The sequence below is a fragment of the Panthera onca genome, chromosome D2 (genome assembly GCF_046562875.1).
Source record: "Panthera onca isolate mPanOnc1 chromosome D2, mPanOnc1 haplotype 2, whole genome shotgun sequence".
Lineage (NCBI taxonomy): Eukaryota > Metazoa > Chordata > Mammalia > Carnivora > Felidae > Panthera > Panthera onca.
This window is the reverse complement of record NC_138349.1, coordinates 12,088,110-12,112,584: the sequence shown is the minus strand read 5'-3', so window position 1 is coordinate 12,112,584 and position 24,475 is coordinate 12,088,110. Positions and strand designations below refer to the sequence as shown.

Here is a 24,475-nt window from a genome sequence, read left to right as displayed (position 1 = left end):
GGAAAATGAAAAAGAGTCTAAAGGAGGAGGCTAATCGGGCCGCGAATCATCCTATCAAGTGTTTATTTCGTACCTATCGGGTGCCAAAGAAGACACATTCGTACAAGACGCACAAAGCAAGTAAGTCGTGTCCTAGACCAGGAGGATTTCCAGGGTGGTTTCGGTCATTTTCAAATAGTCTCAATGGACATTTAAATAACCACACGAACAAATCTACCCTTATTTTCCACGGAAGTGTAAATGCACACAGCATTGACTCACACCCTTGTAGCAGGAGGTCCGTTAAGAACTTCCACTTTATTTGGATAGGTAACACAGGGATGCCTTTTTCCAGAAACCTGAGATGGCAGAGCACAAACCGTTTCTGTAGAGATGGTCATATTGTAAAGGCCGCTTTTGGTCATTGTCAGATGATGCCAATATGGCAAGACCCCCAGAAGTCTGGAATCCAGGATCTCAAACAAACCTATTATTGTGCCAAGAAGCAAAATGGGGCTTGTTTAATGCAAGCAGGGGAGTGAAACCACAGCCCTAGCAAGGAGAGGCTCTGGGAACAGGCTCTAATTTAAAAAAGCAACAGCTGGCTGCAGCCTGCGGCCACCTGCACACTCACATAGGCCCAGGAGCCTGTCTCTGGGAAAGAAACAACTCTCAGGACCCCCGATAGAGCCTAAGTCCTCGGATTAGAGTGCTGCCTCCTGCACCACAGGGCAGAAAGTTGCCCTCTCTTCTTAGCCACGGCCCCTACTCCTGGTATCCCCTCTCCTATCCTCCCACCTGATCTTTCCCCATCCTCCACCCTTGCACTACAAAAAACGGTGGGGAAGAGAGAAGCAAACACAAAAGCATTTTCTGGCTGTCGAGGAGTACAGTCTCTTCAGAAATCTCCCTCATCATCTCTCTCTCAAACCTTTCAACCGAATTTTCAGGACATTCTGCCGATGAAAAATCCACACCACGTACCCTGGTGTCTTCACTGACTGCACTACCATGGGCTCAACAAGTGGAAAGTTCCAGAGGCATCTAGAATGTCGCTCACTGCCAGGCGGGGTTATAAAGTGGGTGGTAAAACCCTGACATCTTTTAAATTCGACCTCCCCCAACACACACACACACACACACACACACACACACACACACGAACTATTTTGAAAACTAAATGTCTGATGGAGTCTCAGGACTCAGAACATCTGCTTGGGGATGGGAGAACTGGACCCTTCCACCTTTACACGTTCATTTTCCCAAGATGGCTTCGCTCACAGGAGAAGCGCCTAAATCATTTTTGCTATCCTCAGAGGCCACGACTCGGGCAAGATTTAGGACTTTGTGTTTTCCCGAAACTCTTACACTATTGCCTGCCCTTCCCTGGGTGTCCCCTCTGGTCTTGCCTCAGATCTGCAGCTGTTGAGGAAGAGCACGCCTCCCGTAGGTCCCCACCTGGTGCCTCTCCGTAGCCGTCACCTATTTTAGAGCAATCTTGCAACCCTGGACTGATTTTGCCAAGGTTTGGAGACATTACTCCTTTTAAAACAACAAGGACAACAAAATAGCTCCCAGAAAACAACATAAAAATCATAGCCAAGGGCAAGGCAGGGGATGAGGAATGCCGCTATCTATGCTATCTATTCGTGGCCTCTCACAAAGGCGCCAAGCAGGTGTTACCATCCCTCACCACCTGCATTATTCAGCTTTTCCAGGCATGGAGCTCCCAGAGGGAACCCTGTCATGCCCACCTTGCTGGAATTCTGGAATGAGGCTCAGAGTGACTAGCGAGAACCCCTTCGTGAGTACCCCTCCTGGCACCCAGCCCTGCACCCCCTCCCACACCAGGTCCGCGGCAGATGGGACCCACCACTGCCAGCAGGATGCGGTTCGACCCAAGTGTCTCGTCTGAAGTCTCTGCGTGTGGGAGGGGAGCATCCTGTTTGCCTGTCGTGCCTCTGAGGCTCACACTTCAAAGAAGAGAAGAAAAAAGGCCAAGGCTGGAGGCACCCAGGGATGGAGGAGGCGGGGGCAGAGGGCAGGAGGTCGCTGCAGCTGAGGGGAGTGCTCAGGGGCTGGCAGGACTCAGCCTCCAGGAGAGGCCTCGGGCTCCTGGCACTCCACCAGTGCCCACAAGCTCGAGGGGAGGGGAGGCCACAAACTATTTAACAGGAGCATAATGGCCACTCCCTGACATGGGCAGGTGTGAAATGCCCCTGAAGGCTTTCGGGTGAGGGCTTCCTCTGCCAAGAGCCTCCGCCTGCCTCCTGGTGCAGCTCCTGGTGCCATAAAGTCACCAGGTGGCGGCTGCAGCCATCAGACCCTGGACAGGTTTGAAAAAGGAAAGGGACGTCGCTCCCAATGACAACATTTTCCGGGCATGTGAGCTGCCTAATGGTTCATCACTGCCACCGGCAAATGGGTCCCCTGGGCACTGGCCTAGGAGCGCATGGCAACAGGCTGCTCCCATCACAGGGCCCCCCATGGGAGGTGCTCAGTGAAAATAGCTTGGAGGATAGAGCAAGCACCTAAAAATCCCTTCCAGGGGCACCTGGGTGGCTCAGTCAGTGGAGCGTCTCTTGGTTTCATCTCAGGTCATGATCTCAAGGTCTTTGACATCGAGCCCCACGTCAGGCTCCGCATGGCACACAGAGCCTGCTTGGGACTCTCTCTGTCTCTCCCTCTGCCCCTCCCCTGCTCACACTCTCTCTGTCTCTCTCAAAATAAATAAATAAACGTTAAAAAAAAAATCCTTCCCAAGAAAGTAGCCAAAAACAGTGTGCTCAGCTGCTGACCACAGGCCACAGCCTCATTTATCACAGGGCAAATGGCCACGACCGGGGTCCAGTAAATATTCGCCCCGTGCATGGACAGAAAGCACCCAACGTGCAACCACAGAGGGCGGGCAAATTCGACCAGGGCGGTACCAACTCTGCCTGGAGCACCTTCCAACAAGCCCCAGGGAGCACGCAGAGTATTCTCTCATTTACTCCTCACGAGCCCCTAAGAGGACCTGACTGTAGAGAAAAGGAAAGAGGCCTCAGAGGTTCGGGGCTTTGCCCCAGCGGTCAGGGTACCCATCTGCCGGGGCTGTGACGCAGACTGCGGGGCTGAAACAACAGAACTTTCTCTCCTCACGGTTCTGGAGGCCAGGAGTTTAGACGACTTCTCTAGATGGCCTCAACTTAATGATTTTTTGACTTCACACGCTGGGCAGTGGCCATCACAGCTTGCAGTCATGCCCGGGACCACGAGAGCCGACAGCTCCTATGCCGACAACCGTCCTACAGCCGTGCAGCTGTCCTGTTTTCACTTTCGGCACAGTCTTCGATGCACAACATGTGATAATCTAACACCGCATTGTAAAACAGGCTTTGTGTTCCATGATTTTGCCCAGCTGTCGGCTCCTGTAAGTGTTCAGAGCACGTTCAAGGGAGGCTGGGCCAAGCTACGAGGTTCGGCACGTTAGATGTGCTAAATGCCATCTTCAACTTGCAATATTTTCAACTTACTGTCAGAAGGTACCTCCATATCGAGTCGAGGAAGATCTGTACATGGCCGTCTCTCCCCTGTGTCCCCACACAGCCTTCTCTCTGTGTGTGGCTGTGTCCTCGTCACCTCTTCTTAGAAGGACACCAGTCATATTGGATTAGGGCCCACCCCAATGACCTCATTTCACATTAATTGCCTCCCCATCGTTAAACACAGTCACATTCTGAGGCCCTGGGGCTTAGGACTCCAACGTCGGATTCTGGAGGGGGCCGTAGCCCTTCACAGCCCAAGACAGACGTGGGGGATGCAAACGCTGGCCACCTCGATCTCCAGCCCGCACTCCTAACCACTAGACTGTCCCGCCACTCACCTGGCAGACCAATAGGACAGTCACTGAAAATGAAATCTGTAAAGAGTTAAACATGAAAAAAAGGTAATAATATGTGAATGTTATGTGACTGAACACTGAATTTTAAAAATTCAATAAAACAAAACACAATGACCCCAAATATGTTCTTCAAGAGTGAATTTGTGGGGGAGTGGGAGGCACATGGGTGGCTCTGTCAGTTAAGCATCCAACTTTGGCTCAGGTCACGGTCTCACGGTCTCACGGCACGTGAGTTCAAACCCCACGTCAGGCTCTCCGTCCTCAGCACAAAGCCCACTTCAGATCCTCTGTCTCCCTCTCTCTCTGCCTATCCCCAGCTCATGCTCTCTCTCTCTCTGTCTCTGTCAAAAAATAAATAAACATTTTTTAAAAAAGTATTTGTGGGGGCACCTGACTGGCTCAGTCAGAAGAGCATGTGACTCTTAATCTCAGGGTTATGAGCCCAAGCCCTATGCTGGGTGTAGAGATTACTTTTAAAAAATTAAAAATGTTTAAAAAAAGACATGTACTTGTGTATATAAATGGGAAACAAATATCCCTAAAAGTCAGTGCGGTGGGTTGAATGGTGTACCCCCAAAGTGTACATCCACCTGGAACCTCAGAATGTGACCTTATTTGGAATAAGGTTCGTTGAGGATCTCGAGATGACATCATCATTCAAGGAGTGGTATCTTCATGAGAAGGAAGGACACCACGGAGGGACACAGAGGGAAGAGACCATAGGTCTGAAGACAGAAGCATAGATCTGAGTGATGCTGCTATAAGCCAGGAACACCAAGGAATGCTAGCCCCTGCCAGGAGGAGGCAGGAAAATATTCCTCCGTAGAACCTTCCAGAGGGGCACAGCCTTGCCGACACCTTGATTTTGGATTTCTGTCCTCCTGAACTTAGAAAATAGATTTCTGTTGTTTTAAGTGACTCAGTTCGAGATAGCTTGTTAGGATGGCCCTTGGAAACTAACAGTTGGCTTACTGATTTCAGCTCACTCCTACTTGAGCACGGAAAAGGAGATGGCCCTAGGTGTTCCAGAAGGTTCTACAAAACAAGGACTCTCAGATGGGGAGAACCGGCCTCACCGGGCCTGAACTGACAGCACACCTCAACTTGTCTGCAGGGAAGAGAAAGTAAGAAGGTGGAGACAAATCGAGCAGGGGGGGTGAGGAGGGCTCCAGGTAGGCAGACGGCATCAGAGCAGAGCTGGACAGCAGACAGACGGTCCTTCTCAGAGACAGGCGGCCGATGAAGCAGAAAACTTGAGTTGGCAGCTAAACTGCATTCCGTACTTTTTTTTTTTTTTTTGGCCAAGGCAGCTGTGGCTCAGCAGGTTTCAGGTTTTGGCTGCCCCACATCTGTAAGTGGCATGCCTGGACTGTAAACTATTTAGCGTCGTCGTCTTGGGATCCATTCCTGCAGGCGACTGGAGGTGGAACTCTAGGTGATAAAGGCAAGGGAGCCTTTCCACCCGTGGGCATCCTTGCACAAGGTCCCATTACACAGCCACGGCACCCCCCCCCCCCTCCAGATCCCAGGGCGATGATTGATTAGGATTTGCCTTTCTGCAAGGGAAAATATCCACGCGGTGCTCCAACTGGAGGTTGTGCCGAATCTGCGGCTCCAGGAAAGGACACGCTCCCCGAGGCACCCTCATCTGTGCAGAAAATGGGACGCTTAACTAGGCTTGAGGGCTTCTCGGTGAAGATTACGTCCCTGTGTCGATTAAGTGGGTTTCAAGCCTAATTTTTTAACGCTTCTCAGACGATAGGAACATTAAAAGACCAAAACAAGCATCCTCCCTCCTTTTCAAACCTCTCTGCTGTGTTATTTCAACTGGGTCCTTCAATGCAGCAGAGAGTTTCAGTAATGAGTTTTCATGTTTGCTTCAGGAGCTGGGTTCAAGAAGGTGGCCAGTGCTACGGTCTCTGAGCAGCACTTCTAGAATGTGCTGTCTCCCCCCACACCCAGACCCCAGACATGCCTTCATACCTACACGTACAAAGTGTGAAAAAAGCAAGCCCCCTCCCTCCAGCCCTCAAGCCACGAAACGATGCAGAATCAGCTGGGCGTTGCAGATGCTGTCGGGCAGGGCACACACAGGGATGTCCCACCCCCCAAGTTCAAGACCATCTCCCCATCTTCTGAGTGGGAATGGGGTGAAATCAAGAGAAGGTCTGAGGGCAGCCTGCAGACAGCAGCTGAGGTCAGCCCTCGTCCCAACGTGCCAGGCTGGGCCATGGAAGTTTCTTGTCACCCTGGACAGTGCTTCCTGGACAGGCTGCCAAAGACGGATGCCATGCTGGGTGGGATCAGAACTCCAGAAAGAGGGTGGACATGGACGGAAAAGGAGGGAGGCCTGCCCTCACAGGCCCACAAGGCTGTGCTATCTCACTGAGCAGGGGACAATTGGTCAAATGCTCAAATCCCAGGCCCAAATGACATGCTTTCTACATGAGGTGAAAGTATTTCACTTTTGCCTTTTGCCATAAAGAAGAGAGTTAAAAGCTATTCTAGCACCCACCCACCTTCTTCCCCTAAATACCTTTTTAGAGTTACTAAAAAAAAAACTTTTTTTTAAATCTCAAAGTATTTAAATACTACCCTTCCTGCCCCTGCCCCGCCCCTCATAAGGCAAACGGCTGTGGTGGACGCAGGGAGCCAACTTTTCTTCCATTTGAATGAAAACCCACGACCTGCCCTCTCTGGCTTTGCACGCTGGAAAATGCCGACTTCGGGAGTGGACAAATCTGAATCTTTGGGGGCAGAGGTCAGCTGGCACCCACAAGATGGAGGCGCCCAGAATCCCCGCTCCAGCCACCACCGCAGACTTGGAGGCGCAGGGGGGTGGGGGAGGGAGCGGACCCCCTATGACCCCGGAGGCATGGGTCCCCACCAGCCGGTCCACCCCTTCTTCTTGATGTCTAAAAAGGAAGTGTTTCTCTCTACTTGGGTTCTGGGGAAACTCAAAGAAACGACACTGCTAAAAAGGCGCCAGACGCACACGGTTCCTTTCTCTGTCAAGGATGTGGCTGGGAGCACTGACATCTCGATGAAGTCTTTTCTACATTGTTTTTAAACATCAGAGGCTGAGGGCTTCCTTTTCCGTGGAGGAGGCTGCCTCCACTGTGCCTTCCCCAGACAGACTTAGCACCAAGCCTGGGCGAGATTTAAGGAAGAAGAATGAGCAGCCTTGCTCCACCCCCCCTCCCCCCCCAACCTCCTTCATGGTCCAAGAAAGCCATGGTCTCAAGTTGCCATGTGCAATGACCTTGGCCCTTCCATCGTCTCCAGTCATGCTCTTCTGTGGAATTCAAACAAGAGGCTTCAGAGCAAGACAGGTATATAAACAAGATGGTGCTGAGAAACTTACAGGAGCAGAGTTTTGTTTTAAATCACCGACATGGTCGGGGCGCCTGGGTGGCTCAGTCGGTTAAGCGGCTGACTTCGGCTCGGGTCATGATCTATGGTCTGGGTGACCGTGGGGTTCGAGCCCCACGTCGGGCTCTGTGCTGACAGCTCAGAGCCTGGAGCCTGTTTCGGATTCTGTGTCTCCCTCTCTCTCTGCCCCTCCCCTGTTCATGCTCTCTCTCTCTCTCTGTCTCAAAAATAAATAAATGTTAAAAAAAAAATTAAAAAAAAAAATCACTGACATGGCACAATCTCAAGTCACTGAGCAGATTTCAAAGCGTTCCATTCTTACACGTTCGGGGAAGGGTCTGGAAGGATCCGAAACATACGAGAGTTCCCACCAGGGAGTGAGAGGGAAGGCACGCCCTGGGGGGTTTTAGCTTCTTACTTCAGACCCTCTGGGTTATGTGAATTTTCTTTTCTTCTCAGCAATGAACATGCAGTTATTTAACAGTTAAAAATAATTTTTAAAATTAACCTGCTCAGCATCGTGAGTGACACGGTAACAGGGTATGCTCACGGATAGTGCTGGCTCACTGGGCCCCTGGGCCGGCCTTGTTCCCTGGAGTTCCTAGCCCTGCAGGCGAGCAGGACACATGGGTCCAGCCCACTGAGCTGACAAGACCAGCACAGACGGACGTTGTCATTTCTTGTACAGAGATACGCTTGCCAGGCTGCTGTGACCGGTTTGATCCCTTCATGTTGTAACTGGCTCTCGGTACCTGAGTAACTGACAGGGAGGTTCTAGAATCAGCCAGGCTGGAGGTGCAAAAGAGCACAACTGAGCCAGGGAGACGAAGTGGGAATGGAGAAGGTAAGAGCCCTGGCAGGTCTTTCAATGCCAAAGGCAGTGTCGCTGTAAAGCAAGTGTGAAAGGAAAATGGAGGCCCAGACCAGGAGGAGCTAAGAACAAATACCACTGCTTTGCGCGAGGCGCGTTCCCATGGGGTGATGGGGTGATGGGGAGGTGGGAAGAGTCCGGCTGTGCCAGAAGCCCTGAGCCCAAGCTGTTGCCCCCTCTCCCAGCACTGTGACCTCAGGCTAGTCAACATCACCTTCCCAGGGAGCAAACTCTCTCACTGGTAAACTGAGGTGCCGGGTGCCACCTTCCCCAAGACTCCTCCAGAGTCAAATGAGAGGTACCCACGAAAGCACTGTGTAAACTGTGTAAACTTAATGTTTTCCCAGAATTCCAGTGTGGAAACCAGACATATACATTCTTTGCTGCTTTTTAGTTGGGGACCCGAGGCACGTGAGGGGAAGGTTGCGTGAACTCTGCTATGGTTCTGGAAGTCCATTTATATCAGGATTTCTCCACCTCAGCACCACTGATACCTTGGGCCAGAGAACTCTGTGTCCCGTGTGGGGCTGTCCTGTCACCATATTCAGCAGCATCCTGGCCTCTACCCGCTAGGTGCCAATGGAGCCCCCACCCCAGCTGTGACAGCCAGAAAGGTCTCCACACACTCCCCAGTATCCCTAGGGGGCAAAATCATCCCCAGTTAAGAACGACTGCACGAAATCAGAGGCGCCTGGGTGGCTCAGTCGGGTAAGTGTCCAGCTCTTGCTTTCGGCCCAGGTCACGATCTCACGGTTTGTGAGTTTGAGCCCCACGTCGGGCTCCATGCTGTGTGGAGCCTGCTTGGGATTCTCCCTCCCTCTCTCTGTTGCTCCCATGCGCGCGCACTCTCTCTCTCTCTAAATAAATAAATAAACTTAAAAAAAAAGAAAAAAAACTACTGCCTGAAATTAAAGTTATCTTCACGTGACGTTCCGAAGGACACACGCAGTTAATACTTACGGAGTAAGTAAGCACTAAGTAAGCACTTCACGGATGCGACTGCGTTTCACCCTCACAACTGCCTTATTGTAACCTCTGTTTCAAAACAAATGAGGACACTGAGGCATACAGAGGGATTGCATCTTGCCCAGTGTTTCACAGCTACTAAATTCTAAAGTCGAAGAAAAGGCGGACAAAATCAGGTCTAAGGAAATCAGGTGGTGGCTAGCAGGCAGCCACTTTTTAACGTCAGGTTAAAAAGGTTTATGGACGTTGAAGGTTTGTAGACTGCTTCGCTGTGCAGCTCCGAGAGGGAACAGAGCTTGCCAAAACCCCATGTTACAGATGAGGACACAGAGGCCACACTAAGAAAGGGACTCACCGGGGGCCAGAGGGAGGCCAGACTGGAACATGAGCTCCCCCTTCCCCATCCTGGCTAACCCAACATACAGTGACAATGACAGTAAATCTGAGCTCAGCACCCAGGAAGCGATGGGCAGTGGGGGAGGGGAAGACGGCAGGTGTCAGGCCATCGGGGTACAGATGATGAGCCTCGGTGAGGAGGCTGCAGGTTCACAGCTGGTAGAGATGGCCCTGCACCGAGGTACCATCCCTCTCTTGCACGGGCTGGTGAGGGACGGGTACAGCTGGAGCCGGGGATCACAGCCAAGGTGCCCAGCTTTTAAGAGGCCCAAATCTTATTAGCCTAACTGGCACAGTCTATAAATAGTGACCGTTCAAGAGGCAGCTTGAATGGTTGGCTCAGTCGGTTAAGCCTTCAACTTCGGCTCAGTTCATGATCTCACGGTTTGCGGGTTCGAGCCCCATGTCAGGCTCTGTACTGACGGCTAAGAGCCTGGAGCCTGCTTCGGACTCTGTGTCTCCCTCTCCCTCTTCCCCTCCCTGGGCTTATGCTCTGTCTGTCTGTCTGTCTGCCTCTCTCTCTCAAAAATAAATAAACATAAAAAAAATTTTTTTTGAGGGGTGCCTGGGTGGCTCAGTCAGTTAAGCATCCGATCAGCTCAGGTCATGATCTCACAGTTTGTGGGTTCGAGTCCTGCATCGGGCTCTGTGCTAACAGCTCGGAGCCTGGAGCCTGCTTCACATTCTGTGTCTCCCTCTCCCTCTCTGCCCCTCCCCTGCTCATACTCTGTCTCTCTCTCTCTCTCCAAAAATGATTAAACTTAAAAAATTTTGTAAATAATTTTTTTAAATAAATAAATAAATAAATAAATAAATAGTTACCATTCAAAATCCTTGGGAGTAAACTGGTTACCGCAGCCTCGGGGCCTAACCCCTGCCAGTCGCTCCTGACTTACTTCCAGCCACACTGACCTCCTCCAACACACCTAGTGGATCCCCACCCCAGGGCCTTTGTACTTGCTGTTGCCTCTCCTTGGAAGGTCCTGCCGCCTTTTCACCTGTCTTCCCCTGACCACTCAGGTCTCAGTCACCTCTTCAGGGAGCCCTCCCTGACCACTAGCTCCAAAGTAGACCCCTCCCAGTCTCTCTTAGCCCATCACCTGTAGTCTTTCCTTCATAGCACCTGTTCTCCTCTGTCTTCACGGTCAGACGGATGCCGATTTCCTTGCTGCGCACACAGTTCCTAACACGGTGCCCGGCACATAGCGGGGCTCTCCCTCAATATTGCAGCATAAGGGAGTGAAGGAAAGAAGAAATAACCAGCAAACCAACCACAACTGAAATAAACCTGCTAGTAAGTGCATTTTTAAGAGAAAAAAAAAAAAAAAAGACACTGCAGGAAATAGCACTTCATTGAAAAAAACCAACTCTTTGTAAGGTCGCCTCCTCCTTCCTGCTTCCCACAACTTAAATTTGTCCAACAGCAGCCTTTGATTCTAGGCTGAGGCTCCAAGGAAACAGCCACAGAACTACCCCCAACTCTCCTGGCCTTACCAGCATGTGCTGAGTACACGACTGGGCCATGTTTGCAGAACCGAGTTAAATCAGAGAAGGAGGGGCACCTGGGTGGCTCAGTAGGTTTAATGTCCGACTCCTGGTTCTGCCTCAGGTCATGATCTCACAGTCTGTGAGTTCGAGCCCCATGTCAGGCTCCTCGCTGACGGCATGGAGTCTGCTTGGGATTTCTCTCTCCCTCTGCCCCTCCCTGGTTTGCTCTCTCTCTCAAAAACTAAATTAATAAACATTGAAAATAAATAAAATAAATCAGAGAAGGATCTCTCCACTTCCATAGGTTTTCAAAGTAATTGTTTAAAGTTTAATTATTTGAGAAAGAGAGAGAGAGAGAGAGCACGTTCGCGAGCAAGTGGGGGAGGGTAGAGAAAAAGACAGAGGGAGAGAATCCCAAGCAGGCTCTGCAGTGCCAGCGCGGAGCACGATGTGGGGCTCGAAACCACAAATCTCGAGATCATGACCTAAGCCGAAGCTGGACATTCAACTGCTTGAGCCACCCAGACGCCCCTCAGAGTAACAGAGTTTTATGCCCCAAACTTCTCTTAAGATCTCAAACTTAAGATATTAAAATGTCTAACCCGTTCTTCACAGAATACGCTGACCACAATTTAAGTTTTGCCTGACGCTCTGGGGTATCAGGATCACTCATGGTGTCACCATCCCGTAGCACAGGGATGCCCCCGGGGCGGTGCGTGGGGCTGAGGGCCCCCGCGCTTGGTGGCTCCAGATATCGCTGTGCTGCGGTTTTATGCTGACTTTCGCTTTTCTGTCTCCTCCCTGCCCGTCAGCTGTCGCCTCTTGCTGTCCAATCTGCCGTGACCTGAGGACCAGAGCCCGCTAGAACTGTGTGTAAACCAAGAGTAAATAGGACTTGAATGAAGACCCGAGAAGATGCACGGATGTCAGGTCTGCTCAGGGAGGATTTGTCCCCCTTCCAGGTTCCAGCTGCACCCTAAAGCCCACGCTGCCCTATCAGCACCTCCAGGGCTGGAGTGCTGCTGCCGTGACAAGGGGCTGAGGTTCCCTGGAGTCTTCCTGGTGAACGGGGTGTCCGGGAGCACGAGGCAGGCTGCTCAGACGGCATTGCAATGAAGCCAACAGCATGGAAGGAAGCCAGAGCCGCTGAGGGGAGGGGGGGCTTAAGTTAGGTGAAATCTTGTGGTTCCGAATGCGCTCCTCCCAGCTTCCAACTCCTTCACTCAGAAAAACAGGGCCTTCCTGGGGGCCTTCTAGGAGCAGAGAACCACAGGCCATGCTGAGCACACATGTTGATGGTTACCAGCAAGGCCCCTGAGAGGCAGTTTTCTGAAGTGAAACAGAACCCAAAGCCCTTCCCAGGGACTCACTGTGGAATCAGCTCAGAGTCCAAATACTTTGTTTTCACCCCGTTGTACCTTTGGAAGATAGTTAATGCCTCTTTCTCCCTCTCAAATAAATAAAATTTTTTAATGTTTATTTTTGAGAGAGAGAGAGAGAGAGAGAGAGAGCAAGTGAGCATGAGTGGGGGAGGGGCAGAGAGAGAGGGAGACACAGAATCCAAAGCAGGATTCAGGCTCTGAGCCGTCAGCACGGAGCCCGACGCGGGGCTCGAACTCACAGACTGAGAGATCATGACCTGAGCCGAAGTGGGACGCTTAACCAACTGAGCCATCCAGACGCCCCTCAAATAAATGAATTTTAACAACAGCGTACAAAAATACTTTCTTTACATTAAGAACTCTGAACTGCATTGTGGCACAACAGTTACATGCACGTGCATGTGTGTACTTATAGGAAAGAAAAGGAGGGGAAAATCTAGAGATCAGATGTTATTTGTGGGTTTTTTTCCAGGTATGGAATTATGAATTTTTTTCATCTTTATATTTTGATTTCCCAAGCTTCTTTGGTTAAGCATGTATGCCTTTTACAGTTAAGTAAATAAAAGTAACCTTAAAACATATTTTTGTCACTTAAAAAAAAAAAAATCTGCCTCTGTCCCTTGTGGTTCCTCCCAACATATGCCCGGCAAAATGAGGCCCAGGCCCATTTTGAGACGTGCTGCAGACCTAACTGTAGCAGGTCTGGGTCCTTGGGAGCCCGAGGTCCCACCGTGTGGACGGACGTCAGCCTGGTGCATTCCTCACTGCTACCTTGGCTCCTGCAGTCCCAGGAAATGGGACTGTCTATTCACACAGCCTCCAATCTGTCTGCATCAGTTGGTCTGTTGGGGCTTTGAGGAGCTGGGAGAGCCCTCCAGGCTGTGAGCCTGCCATAGAGAGTGCGGTCTTTGAAGGCAGGTGGACCAGAATGAATCTGGCCTCCAGCACTTCCTGCTACCTGCATGACTTTGGAATAACAAACCACTCAGTCTCCCTGAACCTCGCTTTTCGCTTTTCGCATCATCAAAATGGGAATAATAATAATACTCACTGGAGATTAACGAGAGAATACATGCCAAGTGGGCATCAGGCACTGACAGGCACCTCTGAACAGCAGATACTGTTAGTACTGACAATACCTAGAACATGGGGCGTTCAGCACAGGTTCTCAACCCTGGCTGTGCTTTAAGGTTTATTTATTTATTTTGAGAGAGAGAGAAAGAAAGTGCGGGCAGGGGCAGGGCAGAGAGAGAGAGGGTGAGAGAGTGAATACCAAGCAGGCTCTGTAAGCACGGAGCCCAATTCGAGACTTGAACTCATCAACCGTGAGATCATGACCCGAGCCAAAAGCAAGAGTCGGGTGCTCAACTGACTGAGCCACCCAGGCGCCCCTTTAGCTGTACTTTAAAGTACCCTAGGGAGCTTTAAAAGACTCTGAGGTCCAGGTAGGATAGATATCCTTAGACGGCTACAGCCACAAATTGCCTTTTCACTATATACTCTGCTTCCTTTCCCTCCATAAATCCATGTCCGTGGCATCCTTCCCATTGGTTCCAAACCACCACCTCCAGGAAGCCCTCAGCACGGCTCCCACACTCACTGGACTTCCTTCAATGCCAAAATTTCATTCAGGATTCATGCGGAATTTGCACCTGCCACTGTGTCGGTTGGAAAACATTGCCAAACCACTTGTCATATTTGTATTTTCTACCTGTATACTTGTTTCCTAATCTGATGCTGAGGAAAGATGGGGCGTCCTGGGTGCTGGGACATGCTCTGGGCTTGTGCACACTCCAGGCGATCAAAAAAGGGCCAACCAATGCATTGCACGGTTCTTAGATTGCAGTCCCAGGACCTGGAGCATCAGAGACCTTGTTAGGAAGGCAAAGTCTCAGGCCACATGGGAACCATGAAAGTTGAAGATTACCTCTGGGGGTGGGGCCCAGGTCTGTTTTAGCAAGCCCTCCAGATGGGCTTGCTCACCTTTGAGGGCTGCTGAATTAAGCTAAAAGCTAACTTCCAACTGTGTGCCAAGGAAGGCCTTCGCCCCCTCAGTAAGGCTAGGGTCAGCAGAAGTTGGATGTTCGTCTGCGTTCCATCACCTACAAGTGTGCAGATAACATTTTATAAGAACAGAGCACCCTCTGAATAGTCACATCTGCAAATTCCCGTCTAAGAAATCTCTGGAGTGTATTTTCATCCCTTTTCCTATTACCACTGGCATATCTCATAAAAAAAGCTTGCCAAAAAACTAATTTAGCCCTCAGAGGTCCATTTTTTAAACTCAATTTTTCCTGGTTTAAATGGAATAACGTGTCAAACATTAACCTTTTCATTATAACTCAGGAGCCTCATTATGAACTAGCTTATGGTCTTGGGCCACCAGAAATAGGCGGCAATGTGTAGATATTTGCATAAAAACAGCCTCAGGTCCCCTACCGCTTTGAGTGTTGCTTTCTAGATTTTTCCGTCTGTTCCTACCTTCAGCAGTTACATGCTGCTTCCTCAGTGTGGGCTCCTCAGATAGCTCCACCTCCCTTTTAATCTGGGTTGAGAAGGCAGATAACCCTGTTGGTTCAAACTGTGTGTAGACCAAAAGTAAGCAGGCCTGAGGGAGGTTCCTATGGATCAGATTCTGAGCCTGGCATTCTAGTCTCCTCTTGTTCACTGACCATGGCCCTTCAGCGTGCCTCAGTTTACCCAGCTGGAGGGGGCAGCTTCTGGGGTGTCTAACATTTAGTTTTAACTGAACTCTTCCAGCCTGGGAATAAATGTCAAATCAAGATGCAGGTAGGAAAGTTAGGTTACCTGGTCCTGGAGTTTCTGGAACATCAGTGGGTGTGGTTCTTCCAGTATCTTCTCATTGAGCCGGGACTGCCCCTCCACGTTGACTTGCGATGAGGCCTTACTGGACAGAAAGGTCATGTAGATCTCTTTTGCCTTTTCCTGCATCTGGAGGAGACACAGGGAGCCTGTTATCTGAGAGCCCAGCCCTTCCCACCCGAGCCGGGTTCTCTACTCTGGCCAGGCCCAGAACTTGCCGTTGCTGCAAGAGAAGCAGCTTCGTAGCCCCTGGGGGCTCTGGCTGCTGCCTCGGAGCTAAGCTCTACCTGGGAGGGCTCATGCTTGGCCTAGCCCCTTCCCTCCCCCCTTCCATGCATCTGTACCCACACCTCCTGTCTGGAAATTGCTACACTATCCATTCGGAAATGAAGACAGAAAGAATCCTGGCCCAGAGTGAATGACAATTCTACACCATTCAGGACCGTCCTGTGAAGTCTCCAAATTAAGGACTCAATCATTCATATATTGTTCAATCATAAAAAGAAATGAAGTTCTGATACAGGATACAGCACGGAATAACCTTGGAAACATTATGCCGAGTGAAAGAAGCCAGTGACTAAAGGCCATATACTACACGGTTCCATGTGTATTAAATAGCCAGAACAGGCAAATCCATAGGGACAGAAAGATGAGTGGTTGTCCAGGGCTGGGGGAAGGGGGAGATGGAAAGTGACTGCAAATGGGTAAGAGGTTTCTCTTTAGGGTGATAAAAAAGTTCTGGAACTGGATGGTGGTGATGGCTCTACCACATTGAGAATGTACTTAATGCTGCTGAATGGTGTACTTTAAGATGATTAAAACAGCAAAAACGAGAGCCCTAAAAAGCGATTAAGTGGTAAGATTTATGCTGTGTGTATTTTATCACAATTTAAAAGCAAGTAAAACCATGCACACAGATGCCAATCGGTTATCTAGCACCTACTATGCCCCAGACACATGCTAGGGGTTTTACAGCCCTGAGCATCCAGCAGAGTGTCACTTCCTGTTGGAGCCACTTCCGTGATGAGGACACAGAGGAGAGGTTATGTGGCTTATTTGAGGAGCCTGCAGGGAGACTGGGGGCTATTTGGCTCCAAAGCCTTGCATCCCCCCAATTCCACGCCTGGTGAGATACATCACCCCCTCCAGGTATACAGTCTGTCACATTCCAGGACACGGATTCTTTGGTACTGGGATGTGGGCATAAGCAAAGGGGAGAATGTTCGCTGCTCACACTGAGAGCAGTCCCGCTGGAAAGCATCAGTCCTAAGTAGATGCAGGCCCTTAAAAGGCTTGTGAGCACAGCTGGACGAGGGGCACCCATCGGCACTCACGTTGCAATGAAAACCTACGTGGCTGGAGCAAACAAAAACACTCACGGTAAGTGCTCTGTCTTGAAAACAGCAGGGCATCCCCGGAGGGTTCTATTTTCTCCCAAAGAAAGGAGGCACCTCGCTGGCAGCAAAGATGGGGGTTGGTTCTCTGAACATTACAGCCTGACTAGTACTTCACCCCCCAGAGCTGGAAACAAATGCTTCGGACATGCAGCCACGGAGCCATGATGGGGGCGGGGGAGGAGGGGCCACGGGGGCTTCGTGGGGCCTAAAAAACTGCCATTCTCTCCAGAGAGCCCATCTGGGATCCCACATAGGCTGCAGAGCTTGGCTCAGAAAGCCCAGGCTCTGGAAACCTTTGGCCTTATAGAAACCACCAGAAGGCTTCACTGCCTGGTGCTTGAAAGGAGGGAGAAGGCAGTTCTGTAACCTATTTTGGTTCCAGGCACTTGTTGACAAAAGACGCCATGGGGCAGAGGCCTGACCATCGGGTCCTCCAGAAAGTCTGGGCTGTATATGCAGGAAGATTACCTATGTGGGGGCCAACGCCCAAGGCCATGGTGTCATTTCTCGATCAACTATTACTGTAAACAATTAATTGATGCCAAACTCAATGACGCAGCTTAAGTTAACCATGGCTATTCCGAGGGACAGGCCTGGAGATGATCAGAGACCCAGATAGGGCAGAACTTTGGAGTTGCTTGCCTTTCAAAGACCCCCACTCCACAAAGTCGTGAGCCTCACTCCCACCCCACACTCCGTCAGGGAGGAACATTCTTGGAAAACCACTTCCTGCTTGAACAATACTTTGCGAAAGTACACGAAATTTCAGCTAGTCTGGTGAACTCCATGCAGAGCTCTGGAAATAGAAATCTCTTTGGGTCTCCCCTCCCCCTTGAACATTCACACACATACACACACACGTTTTCCAGATGAGTCCAGGCTATCCTGGGTCTTCTGCAAAGGAGAAGTGCAATGAGTAGCCTGAGGCTTGGAGGGGCGGGGGGCGGGAGAGGTGGTGGAATTGGGAGAGGAGGCGGGTTGGGGGGCCTGTAGGTATCCAAGCTCTGGGTGGCTCAGCACCACCCAGAGGTCCCCAGCCACCGCTCCTGAGTCTGTCTGGGAACGGTGTGGGGTCCCCGAGGCACCCAGCCCAGGGCTGACCCGGCCCATGGCTGCCCCCACCTCCGACTGAACACATATAGGGGACCGGCTGCAGTAGCAGAGCTTATCTGGGCCAGGATAGGAAGCGTGACTGAAAAGGGAAACCCTCAGACTGCAGACCACAAGCCAGTCACGGGAAGGCCTGGTGTCCATGCTGAGAATCTTAACAAAAAAGAAGAACCAGGTCTCTCGAGTTATTCTGGTAGATGTTCCATAGCTTTGTTAACCCTATCCTAGCTCCTGTTGGAACAGGAACAGAACATCCACCCCTGGGGAGCTGCCAGGGCCTACGGCTCTGGTTGTGATGGCCAGCTTCTCTTCTCCAGCCTTTACGGCCTCCGCCACAGCACCTGCCCTGCAGACAGCACCCCTGCCCAGCATCTGGCCCTGCCCCACCTGGGCCCCTCTGACGACTCCTGACATCAACCTGAGGACTGCCTGTGGGCACATCTACACTCACAGGAGCTTCTCCCAGCCACCCCGAGAGTCTGGGGCCCTTCTTCTTGCCTGGCAATGCGTCAGCCATAACAGTGCTCGGGCAGAAGTCAGCAGTCAAACGCCACTCCCCACAAATGCATGGTTAGGAGAAGCAAGTTCGCTTTAACGTCAGCCCCAGAAATCTACCCAGAAGAAGGACAAGGCAGCAGCACTGTGAAGCTCAGAAGATTGTTGCTTCGTATGGTCTGGCTCCTTGTCCTCATCCATTAAGTGAGCTGAAACTTTTTCCATTGGGAAAATAAAACAAAACCTCCTTCTACTCCACGTGCCCCTGGAGTCGATGACTTCCCCACTCATGACTTCTGGTTGAAACATCTCCAAGGAAGAGCGTGCATTTTGTGTCTCCATTTTCTCTGTGCCGCCCCTCCCTCCTCAACCCACTCAGCCTGGCTTCCTCCCACCTGCCAGCTGGGCCTCCCAGCAGCTCACTGATGGGCACCGGTGCCTAAGCCCCTCAGACCTTCTTCTGGTTCGCTCTCTGGCCGCTGGCCACCCTCTCGGGATCCTCTAACACCTTCCTGTTTCTATCTGTCTCCTTTGTAGGCTCCTGTCTCTCTGTTCCCCCATAAATTCCAGGGTTCCCGGACTTCTGCCCTAGGAAGACTGCTTTCCTAACCACATGCTCTCCCAAGATTTCAGCCCACCCTCTCCCCTCAACCTACTGACCATATAGAGCCAACTGATCTCTAGAAACGTGGGGCTGGATGTCCCGCAGACACCTCCAGCTTAACAGCATGGAATGAAGTGGCCCATCCTGGCCAGCGGGTCCTGTAATCTCTATTCCCAGAAGCTGGGACCCACGGTCCCCAACACCTGTCACCAAGATCTATTCACTCTGCCTCACGCACATATCCACCTGGCCCGTTCTCCACTCCCGCTGCTCTGCCAGAGATGCAGACAACGGGAGAGGCCACACGAGAGAAATAAAGGGTCGAGCCACTACCTTCAGTCATATCAGCTTCAGACAAAGAATGATGCAAAGAAAATATCAAGCAGATGATTCGAGAATATTTCCGAGAACTGGCTCAGGAAATGGAAAGCAGTTGGAGGGACAGCAGATGACTCTGCAGAAAGCAACAAAAACAAACCTTTACCTGCAGGCGTGGGGAGGGAGTGCCGGCAAGGAAGGTCTGAAAATGGCAGGAACTCGGGGCATCAGGTAACCCAGACGGGAGGGATGAGGAGGACAGCAGAAAGAAGCCACTAGACTCCCAAGTCTCTGAGCCCCCAACCCTGAGCTGTTATCCCCGTCCCTTCTCCATGGGAGGCTAGACTTTTCTCCTCTACAGAAATTGACTCAGGGTGGGTGGGGGTTGGGGGGGGGGGGGTTGCCTGTGTGGCTCAGTCAGTTGAGTGTCTGACTCTTGATATCAGCTCAGGTCTTGATCTCAGGGTTGTGAGTTCAAGCCCCCCCCACTGGGCTCCACATCCAGCATGGAACCTACTGAAAAGAAGGAAGGAAGGAAGGAAGGAAGGAAGGAAGGAAGGAAGGAAGAAAGGAAGGAAGGAAAGAAGAAAGGAAGGAAGGAAAGAAGAAAGGAAGGAAGGGAAGGAGGAAGGAAGAAAGGAAGAAAGAAAAATATTGACTCAGGAAAGCTGCAGAACAGAGGCATGAAGAGGACAAAGATGAGACACCAAACAGTTAAATGGAATTCTACCATAGGCCTACCAGCAAAATCGTCCCAACCCAATGCATTGGAGATACGTATGGTTTGTAAGCATATCAGGCTTGTGGCCACCAGGAAGATACTACGGGGGGCCCCAGTCTAGAGAAAATAAAAGCAGAAAAAAATTCTACAGAAGGATGTGGAAATGAAGTTGAAATCTCCAAAAGAGAAGTAGGAACTAACAGCCAAAGAGATTAAAAAAAAAAAAAAAAAAAATAGGAGGGGGAAAAAAGATAAAATGAAGGGCTCAGTCCAGGCTGGGGAGAACCATCATTGGGAAAGAGGCCAGAGAAAGTGGAGGGAAAGGAGTCAAAAAGGTAACGATAAACATAATAACACAGCATTCCCCAGAACTGCACACTGCCAGATTGAAAGGCTCCACCAAGTACCCACACGGTAAAGGAACCCCACCCCACCCCCAAGCCTCTGACTGTACAGTTTTAGAATATTGGTGACGGGAGTGCCTGACTGGCTCAGTTGGTGGAGCACGTGACTCTTGATTTCAGGGTTCTGAGTTTGAGCCCCATGTTGGTTGTGGAGATTACTTAACAATAAAATCTTAAAAAAAAAAAAAAAAAGAATATCAGTGATGAAAAGAACCTATACTCTTCCCGAGGAGAGAAAAGCAAAAGAAACCAAACAGGTTACATATAAAATTCTAACTCCTGACAAAAACGGAAGACAAAGGGACAGTGTTTTCGAAGTTCTGAGGGACTTTCAACCTAGAATTCAATGCTGTGTTCTATCACATTATCAGTGAATGGGGAAAGTAGAAAAAAATTCACTCAACCGGATCTATAAATGTCCACCTGTCACGTCCCCTGTCTCAAGAAGCTACTGCTGGCCGTGCTGCACCAGAATGAGGGAGTGACTCAGGATGGAGGAGGGTCTGGGTCCCCGAAGCAGCCGAGGGGCCAGGGGATGCTGGTGGTGGCTGAGGAAGACCCGGGGATGCCTGGGTGGGAGCTGTGGTCAGAAGAGGATGGCCCTGGGTGAACTCCAGCTGCAGAGATAAACCAAGAGGCCCGAGCCCATGCAACACTGTTGAGAAGCGTTTCAGAGGGCTACTGGAGATTATGATGTTTTTCACGTTTATTTATTTTTGAGAGAGAGAGAGAGAGAGCATGAACAGGGGAGGGGCAGAGAGGGGAGGGACAGAACCCGAAGCAGGCTCCAGGCTCTAGGCTCTGAGCTGTCAGCACAGAGCCCCACGCAGGGCTCAAACCCACGAACCGTGAGATCATGACCTGAGCCCTTCGGCTCAGCAGCAGACAAGAAAGAATAGTCTTAACCGTGAAAATACAGTCAACAGCGATGTGAGTGAAAGCTTAGCTATAGCAAGAGGAAGCTGGTAGATAGCATCCAAAAGTGCTGAGTTAGCTCAGAAGGAACAGGGGCACAGGGCAGGCCAACGCCAGACCTCAACCACACCGGGAGCAGCTGAGCTCCGGTCAGACCAGCCCGGACCCAGCCAAGTTCATGCTGAAAGGCACAGCCCGAACCACAGGGAGAATGAAATCTGGGGGGATGCTGTGGGGTAAAGGGAATCAGCCCATCTTACTCCTGAAGGAACATGGGTCACTTTTGAATTTTTATTTAGTTTTTTTTTTTTTAAGTCTGTTTATTTATTTTGAGAGAGAGAGAGCAAGCAAGAGCAGGGGAGGGGAGAGAGAGAGAGGGAGAAAGAGAATCCCAAGCAGGCTCCATGCTGTCAGCTCGGAGCCCAGCTTGGGGCTTGATCCCATCAATCATGAGACCATGACCTGAGCTGAAACCAAGAGCTGGATGCTCAACCGCCCGAGCCAGCCAGGCGTCCCCACTTTTGGATTTTTAAATATTTTTTTTTAATTTTTTTAATGTTTATTTATTTTTGAGAGAAAGAGAGAGACAGAGCATGAACAGGGGAGGGGCAGAGAGAGAGGGAGATACAGAATCTGAAGCAGGCTCCGGGCTCTGAACTGTCAGCACAGAGCCCGATGCGGGGCTCAAGCTCACGAGCCGTGAGATCATGCCCTGAGCCGAAGTCGGACGCCCAACCGACGGAGCCACCCAGGCGCCCCCAATAATTTCTTTTTTAATAAAGAATATGGCATTTAGCCTTTTAGAAAAACCTTCACTGGTACTTTAAATAAGAAGCTCAAACACTCTGAATCCTGGATCAAATTTTAGTGTTAAATAATATACGATAAAAATCATGAATACCATAGACCCCTTTCCCCATAACCCTGTAATTCTAAAACACTGTAAAAATGCAAGGTATCATTATACTTAATTGCCAGTGCAAGTTCCTCTTGGAGCAATGGCTTTTGCAAATCTGTGCAAACCGCCATATCCATCTCAATCTCTGTCACACAGTGAACAAGCCTGGTGTGCACATGCTGCCAGATGAATGAATGAGTGAAGGAATGAAGGAAGGAAGGAAGGAATTCAGGGATACCCAAAGAATGAACACTTGGTTGCAGCTTTTCCTGAAGTTTTATAACTCATAAATGCTCCCTGTTTTTTTTTTTTAATTTCTTTTTAATGTTCATTTATTTTTGAGAGAGAGAGAAAGACACAGAGTGTGAGCAGGGGAGGGGCAGAAAGAGGGAGACACAGAACTTGAAGCAGGCTCCAGGCTCTGAGCTGTCAGCACAGAGCCCGACGCGGGGCTCGAACTCACGAACTGCAAGATCATGACCCGAGCCAAAATCGGACGCTTAACGGACTGAGCCACCCAGGCGCCCCAGTGCTGCTTGGTTTTAGAAGACAGACCCATCTCTCATGATAATTCATGGGGAAGAGGCACTTGATAGAAAAATTTCAAGCCATAAAGACATTGGGAAGGGAGAGAAGTGCTTTAAACGCTGCCCGAGGGGCGCCTGGGTGGCGCAGTCGGTTAAGCGTCCGACTTCAGCCAGGTCACGATCTCGCGGTCCGGTCCGTGAGTTCGAGTCCCGCGTCAGGCTCTGGGCTGATGGCTCGGAGCCTGGAGCCTGTTTCCGATTCTGTGTCTCCCTCTCTCTCTGACCCTCCCCCGTTCATGCTCTGTCTCTCTCTGTCCCAAAAATAAATAAAAAAAAAAAAACAAAAAAAAAAAACGTTGAGAAACGCTGCCCGAGTATGAACACCCCAAAAGGTACAACCACCCCAGGAATCCCAAGGAGGGCAGAGGTATGGGGCGTCACCCTCCCAACTTCCTAAAGCCCAGCATCCCTGCCACACATGCACAGTGTCAAGACCGTCCCGATCTAAGGGGCCTGCCAGGAGGCGAAGCACAGGCCAGGGAAGACAGCGGGAGCACAGCACTGTTCCACTGTTTGGAGTTCTGAGAATACATGTCCGTCCCTAAGGCTGTAACTGCAGTGTGAGGGGAGGGGAGGGGGGTGGGCTCCCATCCCTGGTGGGTCCTCAGGTGCCAGCTGACCTGAGTAGGGAGAACCAGAAGTCCACACTGCACCAGGCTGCTCTGGGTACTTGGAGACAGTGGGGAGAAAACAGACAACCATCTCAGACCCACAGAGCCTGCATGATAGAGGGACGAGAAGACAGTATCGAAAGGAAATAAAGAAATTATACACACAAGATGCCAAATAAGTTGGTAAGTGCTCTGGAGAGTTCTAGCTGGATAATCCTAGTAAAAGCATGAAAAAACAAGCCAGCACGGGTCCTATTTAAAATAATGGGGCAGGGGCACCTGGGCGGCTCAGTCACTTGGACGTCCGATTCTTGATTTCGGCTCAGGTCACGATCCTAGGGGCATGAGATCAAACCCCACATTGGGCTGAACGTGGAGCCTGCTTGGGATTCTCCCTCCCTCTCTTTCTCTCTCCTCCTGCCCCTCACCCCAACTTGTGCTCTCTCTTTCAAAATTAATACACATTTAAAAAAATACATAAAAAGAGGCAAAGTAAGATTCGCATCCATCCTGCCACCACCTTGGCTCACTGTAGAGTTACCCCCTCCACAGACTCCCCGCTGGACCAGACGTGACAAGTCTTGTGAAATTCGCTTGGGCCCACTTCCCACCCTCCACTTTTTAAAATTAGTGATTTAGAGTTTACTCCTGGTTTTACTTCCCCTGTAGCCAGACGCACTAGAGAATACCCAAGCCCTGCAGTCGGAGACCTGGGTCTGCACCAAGCTGGGCAGCCTCGGCAACTTCTGTGTAACCTCCCAAACCACAGCCCACACATCTGGAAGGATGGGGCCAGTCATGAGGCTCAGTGTGATAACCCAGACTGACGACTGAGCCACACGGGCCTCACTGATGCTTCCTCTCTCCCTCCCTCCCTCCCTCCCTTCCTTCCTTCCTCCCTTCCTTCCCAACACCATCTGCATTCACTGCCCCAGACCAATCGCCAGGCACGTTCCAGGCTTAAGGACACTAAACCTCCAAGGGGTTTTAGGCTGGGCACCAGGAGAAGGAGTGCGGCGAGGGGCTCCCAGATTCTGGAAGCTCTGTCTGTAGGGTGTGGATGTGCAACCCGACACTGGGGGCTTTCCAGTGTCCACCTTGGCCCCAGGCTCTCCAGGTGTGGGCTCCCCTCCCTCCCCAGCCTCACACACAGCAGAACCACCCTGCCCCTCAAGCACCACTGTCCCGCCACCCATTCTTCCTTCGCCCTTCTCGCCAGGCCTTCCTCCTCACATGCTGGCCCCTCTTCCAGGAA

The 24,475-nt window shown here is 50.8% G+C and overlaps 1 protein-coding gene across 4 annotated transcripts in view; it reads right to left on the bottom strand.

Annotated features, from left to right (window-relative positions):
* RGS10 (regulator of G protein signaling 10) overlaps window positions 1-24,475 on the bottom strand; it is a 46,204-nt gene that overhangs the window by 4,318 nt on the left and 17,411 nt on the right. For 2 of the 4 annotated variants that reach the window (XM_060641354.3, XM_060641352.3), the window contains 2 exons: window positions 15,146-15,289; window positions 1-5,510 (listed from right to left, as the gene is read on the bottom strand). In XM_060641354.3, coding sequence (XP_060497337.3) covers window positions 5,352-5,510; window positions 15,146-15,289 — 303 coding nt within the window. In that variant the 3' untranslated portion in view covers window positions 1-5,351. The remainder of the gene's footprint in view (window positions 5,511-15,145; window positions 15,290-24,475) is intronic. The other 2 variants (XM_081790459.1, XM_060641353.3) reach the window with 2 other exon arrangements.